The 20,280-nt window shown below is 36.1% G+C and overlaps 1 protein-coding gene across 10 annotated transcripts in view; it reads left to right on the top strand.

The window, feature by feature from the left end:
• Positions 1–20,280, top strand: part of KCNMA1 (potassium calcium-activated channel subfamily M alpha 1) — a 413,353-nt gene that overhangs the window by 113,106 nt on the left and 279,967 nt on the right. For all 10 annotated transcript variants that reach the window (XM_059477360.1, XM_059477359.1, XM_059477354.1 and 7 more), the window contains exon 2: positions 2,174–2,338. In XM_059477360.1, coding sequence (XP_059333343.1) covers positions 2,174–2,338 — 165 coding nt within the window. The remainder of the gene's footprint in view (positions 1–2,173; positions 2,339–20,280) is intronic.

Genomic DNA, 20,280 nt, shown 5'->3' with positions numbered 1-20,280 from the left:
GCAGTTACAAAAGGCAGAGAATCTGGTGGGAAGAGGGAAAGAAATGTCATGTGTGGTGTTTTAAGCAGTCTGTAGCTGTCAGGGCTGTGGGCCTCCCATGGGCCAAGGGGCCTGCCCAGCGCCAAGGCTGGGCTGGTGGGACAAGGCCTGGCCTGGAGCAGCAGCCCGTGGCTCAGGCACAGGGAATTGGCTGTGGCCTCACCATGGCTGGAAAGGACAGGGCTGTGGGAGCCCTGGATGGGGCTGAAGTGGTGTCCTGGGCCACAGAGGGTGTCTGAGTCACGGAAGACCCTGGGGACAGCAGCTAGGACCAGTGAGGCCTTGGAGATATGTCTGGGTAGCCTAAGCTTCAGTATTGTTTGGAGTATAGAGCCTAGTGTTCTCTTTCCTGGTTTGTAATCGAAACCTTGATGGTGGTGAAGGCATTTCTTTGGGTCTGATCTCTGTGGCTTTGGGTCCCAGCTGGCTCCAGGCAAGCGTTCCTGTCGTACATTGCTGTCCTCTGCAGTGAGCTCATCTGTAGGTTGTGCTTGGTGCGTGTGCGGCACAGGATACATCTTTCAACGCCGAGAGTAGAACATCTGATTCACTGTGTCCAAATTTGTCTGTGAATGAGGTCCAGCTATGCAAATACAAAGTAATTTTAAATTTCTGTTGCATTATTTGCTTGGGAAGTGTACTGAATTGCTGTTGTAACTCTGAATAATTTGTTATTATCAATATAGTAACATCACACTTTGCTGTAATCGCTTGTAAGAACATGGAGCCTGCTTTCTGGGAGGGAAACTAATAGAGAAAAAAGAATCTGATTAGCTAATTAAGTTGCAGTGTTGAGCTTCTCTGAAAACAACTGTTGGTCTCTGTTTTACATTTTTAGCGTTGTTCTACTGTTCATTGCTGACAGATTTAATGACATTGCTTTATTAGCTCAGTGTTACTGTCAGGAAGTTCCTGTACCCTTGTGTCCAGCTGTGTCCTCAAGGCCATCTCACAGCTATGGGTTTTGACCATCACAGGATATACTTCTACTGCAATAACTATCACATAACCACCATTTATACAGCATCTTTGCTTGTATAAAAGATATCCCAAAGGGGGTTAATGGCAATTGATTTCCTGCTTACTGGCCTACAGACAAGTAATCTGTAAACAAGATCCTTCAAGCTGTTGGTCTGTGCAGAGTGCTTGGAACACTAATGCAGGTCTAGTGCTCAGGACTTGCTTCACTGCTGAATTTTGCTGCCTCTCCTATTTTTGTTTAGCATAACTTGTCAAGTATTCAGGAAGTCATTAGTATTATGCTGTCACCAAAGGCATGCTCGTGGCACAGTGATGCTTTGCATGCAGTATGATTTAAACACTGTACAATCCATGCTGGCTTTTCCTGTCGTTTCCCTTGATGTTTGTGCAGCACCCATGACTGTTGCACATCACAGGCAGTCACAGAGCACGACATCCTTGCTGCAGCATCCATGAGAGACTGATATGAATTCCATTGCATGTTACTCATCAGTGAGCTTGGTGCAGCTGAGGCTCCTCTAATTTCTAGCTCTTCTTTCTGTGAGAGCCACTTACTGACAGAATAATTCCTGTGATATATTAAACACTTCCATTGAAACACAGGTTCACTGATAGCGTGGCAGCTCCCTGCAGATTCTTTATGATGGATTTTGTTCTCCTCACACTTCATAATTGCTGTCTTGTTACATCATGCTTCTCAGTGAAGGTTTACTCAGATAATTAATTCTAGTGATGGGAAATTAAAATTGTACATAAATTATGTTCACACCTAGTATGCAGTATTTTGAACTGATACATCGAAAGGTCTTTGGGTGTATGTCTGACAGATTCATTTGTATGTACCTCTGTAATTGCAAACGGAGCTGTTGTCAATTATGTTGCTTGTAACCAAGTAACATTGTATATTTAGTGCTAAGTATACGTTTTGAAGATGTAATGTCAAGGAGAGTATTATCTAGTTAGTCTGGTACCTTATAGAACATTTCTGTTTCTCTTATTTCTAAAGATGTGGCCAAATACGTTCTTAGGTTTACCTAGCAGGGATCCAGGAAGACAGATTTTCTGGTTTTTATTACCATTCTTGGCCCCACCTATATACTGAATTTCACTGTCAAATTGCTAACATTAACTAACCCAAATACTTACTTTGCAGGAGGCCCAGAAGATCAATGGTGGTGGAGATACACAGGCAGATGGAGCCTGCAAACCAACAGATGAAAAAGAGGAGAATGTGGCAGCAGAAGTGGGATGGATGACGTCTGTGAAGGATTGGGCAGGAGTCATGATATCTGCCCAGACATTAACTGGCAGAGTACTTGTAAGTTTTCTATGATTTTCTATATTTTAAAGGAAGCACTGTGTCCCAGCATTAGTGGAGGATTTTTGATTGGTTTGTTGCATCAGCACTGAGTCAATCTAATTTTCTCTGCAAATAGCAGACTAGTTCCCACTGCAAGAGAGAGGCAGAGACAGCAAGCAAGAAAAAATGACTGCCAGTCCACTCACCAGCCTGTTTCACTGCTCTGCCCCATGATTTCAAACTACAAACAGTGAATTTATTAATTTCATATTAGGTGTTAAGACGAAGACTATAAAATATAGACCTATTTTATCTGAAAGTAAAATTGTACCTGGAAGAATGGAAGCAAACTTGGAAATTAAGCCCAGTGTTACAAATGTAGAGAGTGGTCAGAACTGTAAAGCAAAGACAAGATTGAAATGGCTATGCAATGAGATTTGTGATGTATTCAATAGACTAATAATGATTTTATATTCCCTTTATATTTTTCTTTATTAGTGTAAAAATCCTTCAAACCTGTGAGCAGTTACAAATCAAATGGAGACAGATGATGATAATGTGTGGTTTAAAGGGAAAAACTTTTTCATTTTTCAAAACATAATTGCTTTAGAGCTTTGTCAAATATTAAAATGCAAGGGTTTTCTGTGGAGTTCACTGCAGTAAAAAGTGTCTCCTATGTAATTTGGGTTAGTTTTCTTTTTAGAATGCACATACCTATAAATTAGAAGCTAAAGTGATTAAAATCACTTCAGAGAATCCCAGTGAAATTTTGTAACTGGTTTGAAATAAAATCATCACTGAAATATCATGTTCTTGGTGCCACAACCTTTGAAAATGTGACTTTTGCTCTTCAACAATGTAGATGGGAATCTTACATGTGATTTAAAAATGCATCCGTGTTAAATTGCATAAGCACATGATTTGAGAACCTGCTAATTGAACCCATGCAGTTCTATTTGCATTTGATGTTGAATGGCATAAATATAAATTGCAGTAAAAGGTACAAGTTTGCATAAAATCTGTTCAGGAAAATACTGATTTACTTTGAAGTGCTGTAAAATGCTGTAGATGATGGAAGTATCAGATTTCTGAGGTGAGTTTCTCAAAGAAGAATCAGACACATTCATAATCAATCTCAAAATGCAGGAAATTAAACATGTTTATGAACTGATTTTGCTTCCTGAAATTATATCTTTTGAGTAAGAAGAAAAAGATTTTCTTAATTAGATGGAGTGTTTGATATACAGAATGAAGTCTCATGTATATTGTTGAATTTGACACAGTTCAGTCTATGGGAATCTAGACCCTTGACTGGGCTTCTGAGAAATTATTAAAAAAGGGTAGAGGGCCTCACTACTGATTTGGGGAAAACCAGTGGATCTTTAATTATGTAAGTATTTATAGTAAATTTTCCTGGGAGATATAGATAGGTATTTTATGTGCCTTTTTGTTTGTTTCCTTCTGTGTTTTGGTTTTTTTCAGTATTTTTCACAGCTAGATTTGTTCTTGCTGCTTTTTATTTACTTTTAATTTCTTTTTTTTTTTTTCTGAATGAGAGGACTGAAATTTTTTTAGCGTTGAGGGGGGAAAAATCCCCACAACCTCTTGTGATATGTAATAGTTTTCTAGCTGCCAGAGTGAAATGTAATAGTTCAGAAATTGTGGGGTTTCTCCCTGTTTCCAAAGACACAGTGGCTGTTATCTCCTTGCTTTAATGAGAATAGGAGCTCAAAGGATAATTTGGTATTTGACAGATAAGAAATTGGACAAGCAGTTGTGGCTGGTATGCACATACATTTTTTGACAGTGTTCTTGACAGTATCAGCTATTTCACCAGGTTTTCAAAGCAAGAAGAGAAACCTTCAGCAAACATGAGTATGCAACAGTTCAGAATTCAAATATGAAGCTTAATACATTTTCTCAAGGATCAGACAAGTTCTCATAAATTTCTTTTTTTTCTTTCTTTTTTTTTTTTCATTTTGGATCCCTCTCATCCTGGAAATGTCCTGTAACCAATCTTCTTGTGAAATTAACATAGCTTTTTTTTATTTTTTTCTGAGCATGTGTAATATTCTTAGGATGCAGTTAATCTGAATAGAACTTAATTTAGAATAAAATATATTAATTGCCTAGAGAGTAGGAATTGAATGCATGCTTCAGTGATTTAGTGTTTCTTACTCATAATGTTCCAAGCCTTTTACAAGTCCAATATCGCATTAGTTTTGCAGCAGTGAAGCACGTGCATTCATTGATAAAACAATTTGCTTTGCTCTGACATTACGTTTTTTCTTAGGTTTGGTGGGACTTACAGAATACCCTAGTCAGGCAAAAATAAATAGTGCCATATCTTCCCTTTAGCTGTGGTCTAGGTTTCTGAACTTAAAGGAGAAAAGGGAAAGTCTTTCTCAGCTTCTAGATCTGACTGCACAGGCAGGAATCACAAAATGTTCCATGCCCTGGGTGATATGGTGTGGTTTTGCTGGTGGCCCACCCCTCTTTGTTTTTCCCTCCTCTTTTTTGGTTTTCTTTGCTGCTGCCTTTTTTTTAAAGTTATTTTAGTTCTTGGAGATTGAAAGAATTACATATGTATTTTAGATTATACAATATTACATTTGTATAAAAGTTCCCTTTTCCTCATTGAGGTCAAAAAGGAAGAGAAATTACATAAGGATTGAAGAGCAGAGTCTTCCCTAGCTGGGGCATTTGTAACAAGGCAGTGCCCAAAGTACTGAGCATCTTGCAGGGTGTCAGTGTAACTGCACTGGTCTGATCATTGCAGATGTTCAGAGATTATGAACTGCTTGTCAGTGTTTGGCACTCACCTGCCAGCTGTTCATGGGGAATGGTTTAGATTCTGCTCATCTCTATTGAGAAATGAACTTTGTCTGTTTAGTTATTTTTAATCTTTCATAGGCCTTGGTGGCACATAAATGAATCCAATGGATGAGTTCTAGATTGCCTTCATCCGTGACATTGATGGGGGCTATTTCCAGGGTTTCCATAGGAATAGGAACAATGTTCTCCATGTAAGTTCATGAGGTAATGATAATGGAATAGAGTAGGAAGTGTTGAGTAAGTCTTGTTTGTTTCTATGGTAACTGCAGCTAGTTTAAATTCCAGTTATGCATTTTCTGAATATTTATTTATTATTGACAATAGCAAGGGGGGTTTTTGCATTTTTTTTTGTTCTGGATTGAAAGGTGGGCTTCTGCTCAGAGTCTGGTGAGAAAGTTCTTCTATTACACATAGGTCTTTAAAACTGCGCATAGGTGCTACATTTAGATGTAGCAGTTCTGATTGTTGCTGTACTTTTTATTTTTGGGAAACTGCTGTAATTTCAGTGGATCTTGTACTTAAAGGAATAATGCATATTGCATGGTGATTCTTGGGCTGTCCTGTGCAGGACCAAGATCTGGATATAATGATCCTAATGTATACCTTCAATTCAGCATACTCTATGATTAACATATGCTAAACTTAAATTTTCTTTTCTCTGAGATTTTTCATGAGTTAAATGGCTAATCAAGCATAAACTGTGTTTTTTCTACTCAATTTTACCAGTTTTAAGTACTGCTATGTAGAGAATGGATAAGGTTAGCATAAGGTACATGTACTGGCAAAATCAAATCAAGAAATGAATAAACAGTAGATTTTAAAAAGAAATGACATGAAATATTTTCAGAATTGGACTTAAAACATTGCATTTGAATTCTTAACTCAAAAGGTGGAAAAGTAGAAAATTAGTGTTTACATAGCACATGCAATTTATCTTAATTAAAACTGCTTATTTTTATAGGCCTCCTTTTTGTAAGCCACATCTCACTGTAGCCTACTCTACCTTATTTTCAGTCAGGTTATAGCTGCTGCTATGGAAGTTACCCATTTTAAAGTTATCTTCAGACTTAGGTCTGTGTTGCAGTGACTTTTGTGACCTTTAGATAGTTGGCCATGCTTGCAGAAACCATTCTAATAGTATTTAAAAGCATGAGGCTTTTCCTACAGTGGGAATAAATATCTTCTGCTAAGTTTTTTTTTTGCCAGTACCACTTCTTTTCTTGTCTAAATTAAGGTATGCGTGGCATTCTGTTATTAAAACGAAGAAAAGCAAACACACTTTTAAAATAATATTATATAAAGTTTTGAATGGTGTGATTATTTTGAGAAAGTCACGAACGTGTCTGCTCTTGAGATGGCAAACCTGGGTTAGGTAAACTTCTGTTATACAGTGCTTCATTGGTGAAAAATTGGTGTAAGACTGCACTATTGATAACCTGTATTGCTGGATATGCATGTCAAACATAAGAAAGGGCAAGTCTTTGCTACTTTTTTCTTGCATGAATCTAGCATGAAAGTGTGCAAATACAGAAATGTGCCTTGTGGTAATGGTGTGTTGATCCTCTTGATTAATGTGTAGTACAGGGGAAATTTACCTTCCACCTATGGGCCACTGACAATAGCCAGGTATTGAACAAAAGATACAAACACAAATTCTGCATATTTACAAAGCTTACTGGAGGAGACAGATGGCTTCCCCTAAGGCATTTGTGCTGTTCCTATGTGAAAGGCTGCTCTGATGATGCAGTTGATAATATTGGGGGTTTTATGGTGTTTTATGCTCTTTGTGATTAGTGTATTTGAAAAAATTGTGCTTGTAATCAAAGCACTGATGTGATAATGAATATTTTGGAAGAAAATTCTGTGTATGTTTTTGTACAGCTCTACCATCAATCATTTGTTCTGACACATGGGGTAAACGGCACAAACTGCTAAGCTTGTGGTAAAAAGAAAAAAATCTCCATTTTGATGTTCAGCAAAATTTTCACACAAAATATTGTCTATTAAAATCAGTTTCCATTTCCTTCTTACCTAATTTTTATTTTCCTTTTGAAACTGTTTTTAAGTATTTCTTGAATATTCAGAGGTTTCTTGAGGAATATTCTCAACATATCCCTCAGTAGTTCTATGTGGCTCCTTAAATTCGCATTGCTTTGGCACAGGAGATTCCTCTCTGCTTTAATTAATGCTTTGTTTTAGCTTCAAATGCTGCAGCAGAGACAACTTCAAAGCTTACTACCAAAGCTGCAGGAAGTCCCACTTTTCCTGTGAAGTCTGATGTCTGTACTGGTAAGGTTTGGAAGGCTTGGTTCAATTGAAGTAGTAGTAACTCTATATTTGCCTTTCTGAAAAGGGAGCCGGTAATCTAATAGTAGAAACTAGCATGGAGAACTTGTCAATTAGAAGTAAAAATCAGGGAATATTAACTGCTTGTTCCATATCTTTTACCTAGAAGCTGGATGCTCTCAGAACCTTCCATAAATCCAGAGCAAAATGCCGTGAGTTTAAGGGAGGAACTTCCTTGTTCTCTTGAATGATCCTGCTCCTCCTTCCTAGTTAGAGTCCTCATCCTGCAGACATTTCCCTTCAGCTTGGGATAAAGATAGGAGAAAATATTTTAAGTAGGGAGTATGGGGGGGGGGGGGAAGGGAAAGAGACAAAAACTCTTCAGAAGTTTAAAACAGTCCTGTTGGCTCTGTGAGTCTTGTGAAGACTGCTTCTATTCATCAGAGCTATCTAGGATAGGAGGGGGAAAAAGCAATTTCTGCAATGTAACTCCATGCCTTCTTATGAGCTATGAAATTGCTAACTGTGACTGTGAAGAAGGAGTCACAAAACTGACTTAATTGAGGCAGGGTAAATATAGAATGGGAAAGGAAACAGTATCTGATTCTTCCTCTATTTCTGGTCCAAATTTAATAAAATAAAAATTTCAAATACAGTGTACTTGTTAGTGCTTAGAATGGGGATGCCACTTGGGAACTAAAAGTGAAATGTGGAACCCAATCCTGCCTTCTACAGACTGCATGCAAACTAAGCCATCCAGTTCTGTCAGATGCCCACAGTCCCCTCATTGAAAAACATGTAACTCCTACAGACTGTTAAAAAAATCAGTTTGTGCCTGTCAGGGGTAAAATCTTTTAAAAATTACTTCAGTAGAGATGAGTAGATTTTAGTGAGCCATCTGATTGTTGTGATATACAAAATGTGATGCTGTCATGAGCCTGCTGTAGAATACTGAGCTCTTGGTTCTTGTCAGCCATTATATTTAATTCTATAACATGTATTCTGAAGGTGTTGAATGTCCCTTGAGAAAGTATAGCTATGTATCTTGGTAGCAAGTATGAGTATATTGTCAGCAGTTTAGTAACAATGCAAACTCTTTGTAATATCCCTGTCAGCTGTTTAATTTTATATTTCTTCCTTATTTTTTTAATCTGTTCATTATGACAAGGGAGAAAGTCTTCTCTTGTGAGTTTGAATGCTTTGTTTTGGATTTTAAAATCGAGCCAACTCAGATGCTGTAAGGTTGAGTTCAGCTTTGGAGTGGCATTGGGGCAGTTGGCACTTGATCTGTGTGGGCTGTGAGTGTCATTGGACTGTATGGGCAGTGTTCCCTGCTGCCATTTCTTGTCCATGCTGCAGTTTGGCCCCCAGGCATATGGGAGCTGCACCACTCAGTTCTATTTCAGCTAAATCAGAGTTCTACATTCTGCTCTAAGAAATTCAGCAGGATATTTCTTGAGAATTATAGTAGTTTGTTCAGATTTATTTTTTCAAGGCTGCAAGTTTGTGGTTTTTGTTCTCAACCATGGCCAGAGCAAATGTTGTCATTGGTGCTTATGTCTGATTTGCTTCAATGGATATGATCAAGCTGCACACTGTCAGACAAAGTTTGAAAACTGTTTTGTGCTACTTAGAGGATCTTCTAAGAATATCAAAGTAGATGAGAATCCAAAGTTTTTTCTCTATTACAAAACAGCAGAATAAATCATCATGTCATGCTAACAGAAAAGTATTGGAGAAACCCATAGCTATTTTCATATCAATCTGTTAAAAATGTTGTAATAATTTCCCTATAGATTACATTTTCTGATTTGCCTTGTTTTCTCTCATGGTAATTATTACAAAGTTATTTTGGATAAGTTGGTGGTTTTCAATTTGCTGTTGCAGAAGGCTCAAAAGTGAGAAGTAACTAAGAAAATCAAGTTACCAGATTGACAGGTTTACAGTTGCTGTTTGGTATTTTTAAATACAATGGATAATTTCAAGTGTGTCTAGGCTGGAAAAGGTTGTCAGCCACTGGCTTAAAGCTTTTGGAGGAGTTAGCTGGGCAGAAAACCCTTCTCTATTTGAGGTATCATCTAGAGGATTTGCAATAGATGGTGTGGTCCATAGCAGAAACTTTAAATTTCCTAAGCATTTTTGGTCACTCTTCAAAAATAATGGGAACAGTGTGAATTGAATAGCTGCAGCGTGTGACTGCTGAGGTTTGATATGTTTTCTGTTCTCATATCTAACAGTAACTTGCATGGCTTTGAACATGCAACTAAACTTTGTATTACTCCTTTGTTTCTGTGCAATATATGATTCAGATTAATTACCCATACTTTAGAAAACATTGAAATCAACTTTTAAAAAGTAGTCAAATCAGAAGTTTTTTTTTCTTTCCCAATACCCATTTTCTGTTCTAAAATACATTTCTGTCCTATATAATTAAATCAATCTAGTAATATGACATGCATGTGACATCTTTATATAAATTTTGTATATTTATAAATGAATGATTTTTACTTCCATATTATGCATTTGGAGATTGTATACTCATGTATCAATTTTTTTTGACTATACAGGCTCTTTTCCTTAGTGTTTTTGTTCTGCACTTCTGCTTTTTTAAAAATTTCTTTTGGGTCTGATAGGTGCAGACAGATAATCTGAATTTTTTCTTGCCATTCAGTCCATTAGAATTATTATGTATTCTCTTTTGGAAAAAGCCTTGGGCATCAACACTAGTTGCTTGTGGTCTCTTTACAGCTAACGGCTCTTTATATGAATGACCAATTTTTTAATGATGCAGTTCCATTGGATATCCAAAGCCACTTTTATTTCTACAAATGAAAAGCTTGTCTGTGTGAGATGTTTTATTTTACTTAGAGAATGCATGTTGTAGTGTAAAAAAAAAAGTTAGACCTGGTTTTATAAAAATGAAATTATATAGCTAGTTGAGTTATCATGAGTTAATTCAGTGATATTCAGGAATTACAAGAATAAGTGTGTGATGAAGCCTGAAAACTTTTAGTTTGCCACAAAGTAAGCATTGGATTGAGAGAGGCTTGAGTCTTACCTCCTGTAGCTAAGAATACTGACATCAGATCCTTGTACTTGTAGTGACATCTCTACTTGTCTTGTTGATTTTTTAAGGAATAGGAATATATGAAAAAGCTTGGAAAATCTTCATTTTTGTTACACTTTGACAATTAGCATACTAATTGAAAATAGCTTTATTATCTGCTATTAAGTTTCATTTGCAGGTACAGTGATGAGTATGTGTGAATCCTCTTTCCCATTTTGTTTCAAATATGTTAATATTGGAACAACTTCTGACTTGGCATGAGTATTGGTGTTTTAGTGTTATTTAGGTGTTTATATAAGAGGGCCCATTGTTTTTGTCAGTAATACAAAATACATAGAAGAAACAGTTTTAAGTTTGGTTTGGTGTACTTGGGTTTGTTTTTATGTTTTGAGGTTTTTTTATTTCTTTTTTTAATTATTAAGTGATCTCTGCATTAAATTAGGCATCACCATTTGAAAGGGTTGGATTCCAATTTCAAGACTCCCAAACTTTTGTCAGCCAATCATGGCAGCATGAGCTGTTGAGGAATGTTATATGTAGTTGCCAGTAAAATACTCTACAGAGAGAATTTTGCTAAGCAAAGCCCTTTGTTTACCTGATGGAAATGCAGGTGGGTGGAACTAATGATACCATATTTCTCTAGATTTTTTACATTAATCCTAATGAATATTTCAACCAGTTCACTTGATACTAAGCTAAGGCATGCTCTTTTGTTCTTTTTGATGTGATAGCACCTGATACAACTTGAATACTGTAAGACAAACTACTAATGACCTACTGGTTCATCATATAATTTATTCCAAATGAGGGAATTAATGGTTTTTGTCATCAGCGCAGCAGGTTTATTCTTAAACATTCAAAATGCTTGGTCCTTCTTTAATCTTGCCCATGTTTTCTCTTTCTACTTAATGTGTCAGACTATACCAGACTGGGAGGTTTCTATGGTTGTTTCAAAGTTTCTGCTTCAGATCAGGGATTTTTAGTCTGAAATGCAGTATTGTCTCTCATGCTTTACCCTTAAGTTGAAACAAACAATAAAAAGTGTTTTTTGAGAAACTGTGCCTTGCTCTCATCTCTCAGGTTAAAAGACCACCTTTGCTTCTCATGAATCCAGAGAGCTGTGTACATGCCTATTATTTCCTAACATAATACATTTTCTACAACATAATACATTTTCTAATGTATTTTCTGATAACATAGTATGTTTTCTAAGTTTTGTTCTTGTGGATGATTCCAAGTCCTTTGATTTCTCTAACAGAATATATCATTATGTCCAAGAATTTTAGTTTAGACATTAAAGGAATACAGTAAGTGCTTCCTGCACCTGTTTTCTGGTCTTTTATGCTTTTGGCATAAGGGATGTGAAAAAGTGACTTTTTGTTATAAAAATGAATAACTGACTATTAAGAATTTAACTTCACCTGGGCAGCAGTCATTAAATATTAATGCATATAATTAGTACTTCTATCTTTTGTACTAGTTGCAAATATTACTGAGTATTTATTTGGTCTGTGTGTGGATGTTTTCTACTTTTTAGACTGGAGAAAAAGTAAACCAGTTGAATTTTAAAGCCTCTATGTAGAAAAAGTTGACAGCAGTATGTCTGCTGTGATAAGCAGTTACACTTTCAAGAACTGTAAAAACAAAATACATGCCTTTATTTGCTAGCAATGCCAAAAATATCTAAAAAGCATAAATTAGCTGACAGAAGTGTCGACAAGTGTGTTATTTGAGTTACCTTCCTCTGTGTGCTGGTTTGCTTCAAAAATACGTAGTGTGATTCTTTGTCAAAATGCTAAAAAAGAGTTCGGAGGAAAATCTAAGGCACTGTAAGACTAAAAGCATATTGGAACAAAAGTTAAATTCATTTCTAGCTTCTGGGTCGAGTTTTGGTCTTGTGCTTAACTGTGTAATTTAATTGAAGTTAGCTCAGTCGATCCATATTTACGCTGCTTTAATTGAGGACAGATGTAGATGGCTAAATTTGAGGATGAAAATAACATATATGGAATAGTATGTTCCTGTCAGAGAGCCAAATGAAGCTTTATCAGAACTGCAGACACCTGTCTTCCTACAAGAAGTTTAAAGAGAATACATGTGCAGGCGTATTGGTAATGTAAAGCTAATTGTGCATTTTTCCCCTAAAGGAAGATGAATAGGTTTTAGAATTAAAACAAAGCAGAAAACTCTCCTGCCACAATCCTCTAGGGAGTTTCTAGGCTCAAGGTCAGATGCTGTTGAATAGAAATGAGATTCGGTCCAAACTCCTCTGTCAAGCCTTTCCCTTGGCAGGACCAAGTATGAGCATAATATTTAATGGTAGTGGCAGTTAAAGTTTGAGCAAAAGTTTGGCTGAAGCAGGTTCTTAAAAATTTGGGGACATTCCGGTTTTATATGGTTCTCTATAGCACTTGCAGTTTTCTAGACATCTTTTCAGTGTTGGGATACTGTGCCTTATTTGCAGTTTGTGTCTGTGAGCTTCAAGATGGAAAACTGGTACTGGAAATTTTAGTAAAACTTTTAGACTTGTCAGTGAGGTCTTTTCTCTTGTGTTTGACTAGAGAATTACATTTTTCCCTCCCCCACTGATGGAAGCCTTGCCATTTTTTCCTTGGTAAAATTCTGTGAAATGAACAAACCAATTTTTTCCCTGTTTCTGTAGGAAGGGAATGTGAACCAATAAGTTTCAATGAAATATAATTTCTGATACAGTCACCTAGTAGTACACTTCCTGTTGAGCTGAAGGTCTGTTAAGTTCACACCCCTGCTTACACGGAAATGCATCCTTGTGATGGTTACTCCCAAGGACATGAGTATGTCTACATGTTGTACTTCAGTAATTATATTCCCAAAAGACAGCAAAGGAAACACAGACTCCTTAGTGTGTGTATCTTCTGCTGATTCCAGTGGGAGCAGGGATTAGACAGAATATTAACTGAAACTGTATGCATAGGTTTGAAAGGACAGGGATTAGATTTGGTTAATGGTTTTGTTTGTCTTTTGAAACAGTACTTGCTCATTTGCACTACAGTGAGGCAAAGATACCTGCTCTAAATGCAGAACTGGAGAACTTGATTTGTTTTTTGAGTTTGTCTTAAGGACATTTCTCTTGACTGCCATGCTGATTTCCTTTAATGTGGCATAGATAAATCCATGTTTGATAATAAATAAACAAAGGGGAATTTTATTCTTGCAATTTAAACAGATTTAGATTTACAGATTTAGACAGATTTAGATTTGTTGACAGATTCAGTGTTCTATGAAAACTGTTAAAAACCACAAGCTTTGTATTAAATCATGTGTACTTTCCTGCACTGCATTACATTATCTATGGGTCTATACATAAGATTTTTTTTTGTAAAGTATTTTAATGCAGCCATGTAGAGACCTTCATGCTGCTGTATAATAAAGCAAGGTCAAGGGAAGCTATAATGCAAAGCTTAATGCTTGGGTTTTTTTCCTTCATCTTAATATTTTATTTTTATAGTTGCAGGAAACCATGTTTTTAATGTGACCATTGCAGCAATAAAGTTTCATAGTATTTCACTGAATAGAGACAACAGTTAGAAGTAAAAAGCCTTTATTGCGTGGGAGGCACATGTCAGCTTAGTTTATGGTAGTTGGAAAAGGAAAGGGAAAATTATAGGGGTTTTTCTTGTCCTGCTGTACTAGAGCCCGCCCCACTCCCCCATTTAGCCAGGTTAGGCCAGCCTTGTGGAAAAGGTAATACATTTTACACTGAAAGCATTATATTAGTGTCAACATTTTCATTTAAAATCAATAGATCTAGCAATGTTTTAATTAACATAGTAAATTGCAAAGCATTTCTTTGAGAGGTACTTTGAAATAGTTCCATGAAAAGACTATCAATCCAATGTTAATATTATGAAATATCTTGACAACATAATGATTTCAATTAACTCTGGTTGGAAATTTAACTTGTACTCATGTAAAAAGCTTGAAAAGAGAAGTTGCTTAACATAAATTCTGGCAGGGGTGTAGTAATACTCATCTAAGTTATGTGGATATAAGACATAACCTGGAAACTGCTTCTTGGTTGAGCCAGCAACATTTGGCTTTCCCCTGTAACATTTTATGTAGTTATATGCTACCATCTATGGAACACAGTAATCCATTGTATTTTGTTCAGTTGGATGATGAGCGCAGGCCACTGAGCCTCCACTTGAGAATCACTGACATCCATTTTTTTGAATTTTTTTATCCTTTTTTTGATTTTTTTTTTTTTTTTTTTGGAAATTCTGTTCTTGTTTACATTCCTCTATCCCCTGGTACAGTACCCAAGATTATGATGGGTAAAATGTTGTTCTTACAGATGTGCTGCTACAGGTGCAGTTATTTTGACACAAGTTGTCTTTCCAGGACAGTCTGTAAGAGCAAATAAGTTATCAAGTACCAATTTTTTTTAAACTTGTAAGACTCTGAGGTATGACTCATTCATTAGAAGAATGTTTCATTACTTAACTTTTGAATGCTAGCATGGGAAAAGTGTTCAATTTCTCTTGCTTCTTTCCGTTTTCACACAAACACTCAGGTTGAGTTTTTATTTGAAGGAGTGTACCATGTTCAACAGTAGCAATAAAGTCCTTTTTCTTTTCCCTGAGAGACAGAGATAGTGTCAGAACCATGATGTATAGGCTGAAATTTCATATGAGGCAGAAGTATATACCACCTGAAGAAAGAAAGAAAAAGCCCAAGAATAAAGGTTTTCAATAAATTTAGTTCTTCCCCCATAAATCTTTCTTCTCATTTGTGCTTGGAATGTAAAGGCTATGCTTATTATTTATGGTTTTGTATGTATTTATTTATTCTATGACTGTTCATTTGTCATATCAGTCTTACCTAAAAACATTGAATGAGTTTGCTGTACTAATATAACAGAAAGCTTTATTAGTAGCTCTTACTGTTTCACTAAGGCCCTGTGGGCAAAACAAGGTCAATAAAAGAAACCTCATCTAAGTTTAGGAAACAAATGCATAAAAACTGTAACATTTTCATCATGTCTCATAAATCAGAGCTAGGCTTTCCTAAGTACTGCAAAGACACAAGAGCATGAGCAAGTGCTTTTCTAGAGAGCTTTCAGTTTGATTAAGATGGAAAGAGGATCTATGAGAGCCAAACTCACATTCTGTAATGAATGTTGACCCAGGCTTTTAATAGCCAAAATCAGAACTGAATATTGATTCACTCTGCCTGATTGTTCAACAGTTTATTTTGTTATTTTTATGATCTTACATTACATCAGTTCCAGAAACTCATGACTGCAGTTAGTTGTTTAATTGGTGAGACTAAATAGTCTGTTATGCTGTTTGGAAGAAATACCCCATTCTTTTGTGATTCTGGATGTTTGTCTTGTAGTAATGAGGAAAAAGGCCTTATAACTTCCTTTTATTTTGGAGAGGAACTAGCACTAAGAAATAATATTGGTTATACCCCTTTCCAGCCTTGCAAGGCAGAAGGAAAACTTGGGCATATTTAGCATTGGCTTCCTTTGCATCTCAGATGGCTTCTTTATGATTGTGTTTGCGTGAAGGTGACTTGGATGAGGGGAAATCCCCTGGGATCTATTGTGCAGACAGGTTACTATAGAGGGTTTTTCCCCTGGCCCTTTGAGATAAGGTAACCTGCTTTCAAATAGTATTACCTTTAAATAGCATGCCTGGCCAATTCTGTCAGTTGGTATTAGGAAACTCTTGTTCTACCTCTGTTTGGAAAAGAAGAGTAATATTATTACATAACAGTTGAAGTAGTTTCTGTTGTGTGTGTGGGGAAAAAAAAAAACCCAAGTAAGGTTATCAAAAGACATTGCTAATCTTACTATGCTTAATTTCTTAAGCTTTGAAATATAAAAAAAGACATGTATCCTAAAATGTTATTAAAAAAAAGCCCGCCAAAAAACCCAAACCAAAATGAAAGCAAAAAGCATCCTCAAAACCTTGAACACCACACCAGAAAATTTCAGAGTATGAACCAGTTCAGAAATCAATATCAATGTAGACTCCTTAACTTTCTCTATCATCCTACTGAACACTTTAGGAAGAAACTTGAAGCAAACTTCATGCTGCTTGTAAATAATGTAGTAGTTAGGTAAGAGATTTAAGCAGTAGTCATTATGACCATGAACTGTAGAAATTCCAAGATTACCTGTCAGGTTTTCAGACCTGTCGCTGCACAATTAGTTCTGTGCTGTGTTGTGAAAAGCCTGCCATAGGATGGAGAGAGGCTCTGTACAGTGAGTGCGTAATGATGGAAGAATCAGATTCTTATAATGCTAGCTTTGCAGTTTTCTTGGGTGTGTTCCCCTACTTTTTTGTTATTGGTATATAAAATTTCTCTTTTTTATCTTTCTATACACTGTTTTTTACCAGAATATACTTTAATGCTGAACTAAATATAGTGGAAGTGGAAGTAGCTGTCACCTTCTGTGTTCTATTTAAGTGGGTATGGAGACTGTGGGTTTGACTCTGCACTTGCCTAGAATTCCAGAACACTAAACTTCAGTTTCTGGTTTGTATATTGCAATCTAGTTTTAATATGAAAAGAATGTTCTCTTGTAGCATTCTTCATCACCTGCAAAATGTTTTACTCAATTGCAATGCCACTTTACTAGAAAGGCTTGCTGCAAGGTGTGTTTTGAAGAGGATTGAAAACAATGTCATTTGACTTCTGCTGACTACTTCAAAGGAAAACTTAAAAGGTAAACTTAAAGGAAAACAACTTTAAAGGGAAACTTAAAAGGATAATGTAGGGATGATTCTTCTCTTGACTTGGTAAAGAAAGAGACTTAATGCCTGCTGGTTCCATTATTGTTTAGCTGAGATACTGGGATTGAAGATAATAACAGAAATATTAGTGGTCTTGTCCACCTGTTGAATCTTGTACCTACTTCAGTAAGAACTTATAAATGTTCTCTAAAAACAAATTTTAACTATAAACTCTACATCTGAACTGGGTTACTAAGTAGCTTCTTATATTTTTCAATATACAAATTTTCATATATATTTGTTTATTCATCTGTAAATAAGAGTAATGGTGAAACACTGGCACAGGTTGCTCAGAGAAGCTGTGGATGTTGAATCCCTGGAGATGTTCAAGGCCAGGCTGGATGGATCTGGGGAAACATGTCCCTGCATATGGCAGGATAATTACAACTTGATAATCTTTAAGGATCTTTCCAACTCAAACCATTCCATGGAATATTTATCCCAACAACACGTAATACCTGAAAGCTGCAGCTATTACATAATCATTCTCTTGGAATAAATTCTGGCCTTCTGGATAAAAGTTTTATGATAATTAAATTTCTTTGATCACTTTCTTATTTCTGCAGAACAAGCCTTTTTAACGATACCATCATTAGACAAAGGTATCTAGTTCTGCAGTCTAATGGTTAGCATTGTAGCAGAGCTCTGGTATTCAGATGTTTAATTCTTCATTTGTCCCTTGACAAGGTTTGGTCCTCATTCATGTTTTCCAATTTGCTGACATTTATCACAAGAGAATTGTGGGAGGGTTTTTTTCCTTCACAGGTAAAGACTCAAGATGAGCAATTGCTAAGTGATGGTTTCCATCATAAAAAGGCATTGTGATGTCTCTTATACTTTTGGCACCCTGTGTTCAGATGGTACACCAGATTAAATATTAATATTGGACACTGTTAAAGTAGTACCACATGTAAAACAAGACAAAAAACCAATTCTCACAAAGTAGAGATTGTTTGGGGTACTTAATTTGCTCATTTGCTTCTTTCATTTAGACATATGGATGGCAATAATAGCATCACTCTGTGCTGTCATACCTGCCTGTATGCTCTAAACTGATTAGACACTGTCTTATCTACTCATGCAGATGATCAAACATGTGCACTTCTTTAGTGAGATAATTCTGTAATTTAATAGCTTGGAGCACAGTCTGTAATCCTGAGACTGAATTTTATCTGCTGGCTAAAGAATTTATATATTACCTATACCCGGTTGCTAAGCAGATTCAGGGGTTTTGCATCTTTTTATCTTTAAATTTTTTCTGTCATGTTTAATATTGACATTGTGATTACATCACAAATGGTACGTGTGCAAAAATATCCTAAAAGTCTTAACATTTTTGCAACTTTTTGAAATGCAGATCACTTTCAATTTGTTCACTTTTAATGCTAATCAGGAATGGAAAATACAATGTGGCAGTACAAGCTTTTAATTAAAAAAAAAAAATCTTCATCCAGACTTACTTCTAATTCTGCCAGTGTTTTTGAAAAAAACTGTTATAAGGAAACCACTATCCTTGGACAACTTTGTGAGACAAAACAAAGATGCATGGAAAAGTATAACCAGCCATACAATTTCTATGGGATTTCTACAAGAGTCCTACTAAATGGATTTTGACTGTAGTCTGGTTAGCCTTGTTTATATCTCTAATGCTCACATCCTCTCCTTTCCTTTCCACAAAATATTATGAATTATAATAAATGGAAGTAAATCTTAATTGTCTATGTCCCTGAATCCAAGGAATTGATGTTGATTTAACTTACTTGACATTTAGTTTAATTTAATTATGGGAAGTCTCTGTTGGTAACTAGCAGAGAGTGTACATGGTTTCCTCATTATCTTGCTGTGAGAGTGTGTGGCTGTTGTGTTTGCTCATTGTCTTGATGCTTGTTTACTCAGGGCCCTCAGGGAAAACCATATTCAATGATTTTGTGATCATTTTTCCAGAAACAACAGCAAAAAAATCTTAGTGTTTTCCAGTTTTCAAAACTGACAAAAGCCAGTGAAATTTAGCTACTTTATAGCATGGCTTCAACACAAGTGGAATATATTGTTTGGATTTGGAAACCCCACCATAAATTCTTAAGAAACAAGGATTTCTAGAAATAATATCCAGCTGAAGGTGGATATTTTCATATAGTATCTAAACCAGCATTAGAACTTCTTTTGGCAGTCACTGAATGACAGTGCTTTAGTGTTCTATGGGAACCTACAACAGTGTGCAGTGGCCACATGTGGGTGGCATGATGTGGGAACAGAAAGCTGTAGCTAATCAAAAAGTTAATGCTGCGTTAGTTCCTGCATCAGAAATCTGTGCCAGTGTGCCTGGCTAAAATGCTGTTAGCCCACTGTAACCATTGCCAGGCTTGTAATTTCTGTTGGGTTGCAACACAAAACAGAAACTTTCAACAATTGCACTGTGGTTACCTGCTATTCCAATGTGACCCATGAACTAGGGCAGTTATACTGATACAATACTTGGTGTTCCCAGTTATTGAAGTTAAAATTCATTCCAGTCTGTCATGAAGTGAATGATAGGAGTTATTGAAGAATCTTCTGGTTTTCAAGTGAGCAATATGACATGATTCCAGAAGAATTGGAGGCGCTCAATCAGCATTTGCTACATACAGATCTATAACAAATGGAGTATGTTAATTAAGATGGAGTTTTTAATTTCAAGAGCCATGAGGAGCCATATATATATACACATATACACACACATATATATACTCATATATAAAGCTCAATCTGTGCTACATATCTGAACAATAAGCTTGTGGCTCGAATTCAGTTATGAAACATGCTCAGAAAGCAAAGCATGTTAAACAATTTGCTTTTAAGGAACTAGAACTCCTTGCTGTCCTAACCAGAATGTCATCTGGGGCTCATTTGCTTTTAGCCATTTCTTGGGTATATTCAAGTAGTCTTGATCTACAACAGGTATCTTGTATTAGAATGTGATTTAGAGGCAGACCAAGAAATTTCTATCAGCA

This window comes from Ammospiza nelsoni, chromosome 8, assembly GCF_027579445.1.
Source record: "Ammospiza nelsoni isolate bAmmNel1 chromosome 8, bAmmNel1.pri, whole genome shotgun sequence".
Taxonomy (NCBI): domain Eukaryota; kingdom Metazoa; phylum Chordata; class Aves; order Passeriformes; family Passerellidae; genus Ammospiza; species Ammospiza nelsoni.
The sequence above is the reverse complement of the archived record's forward strand: the minus strand, read 5'-3'. Positions and strand labels throughout refer to the sequence as shown.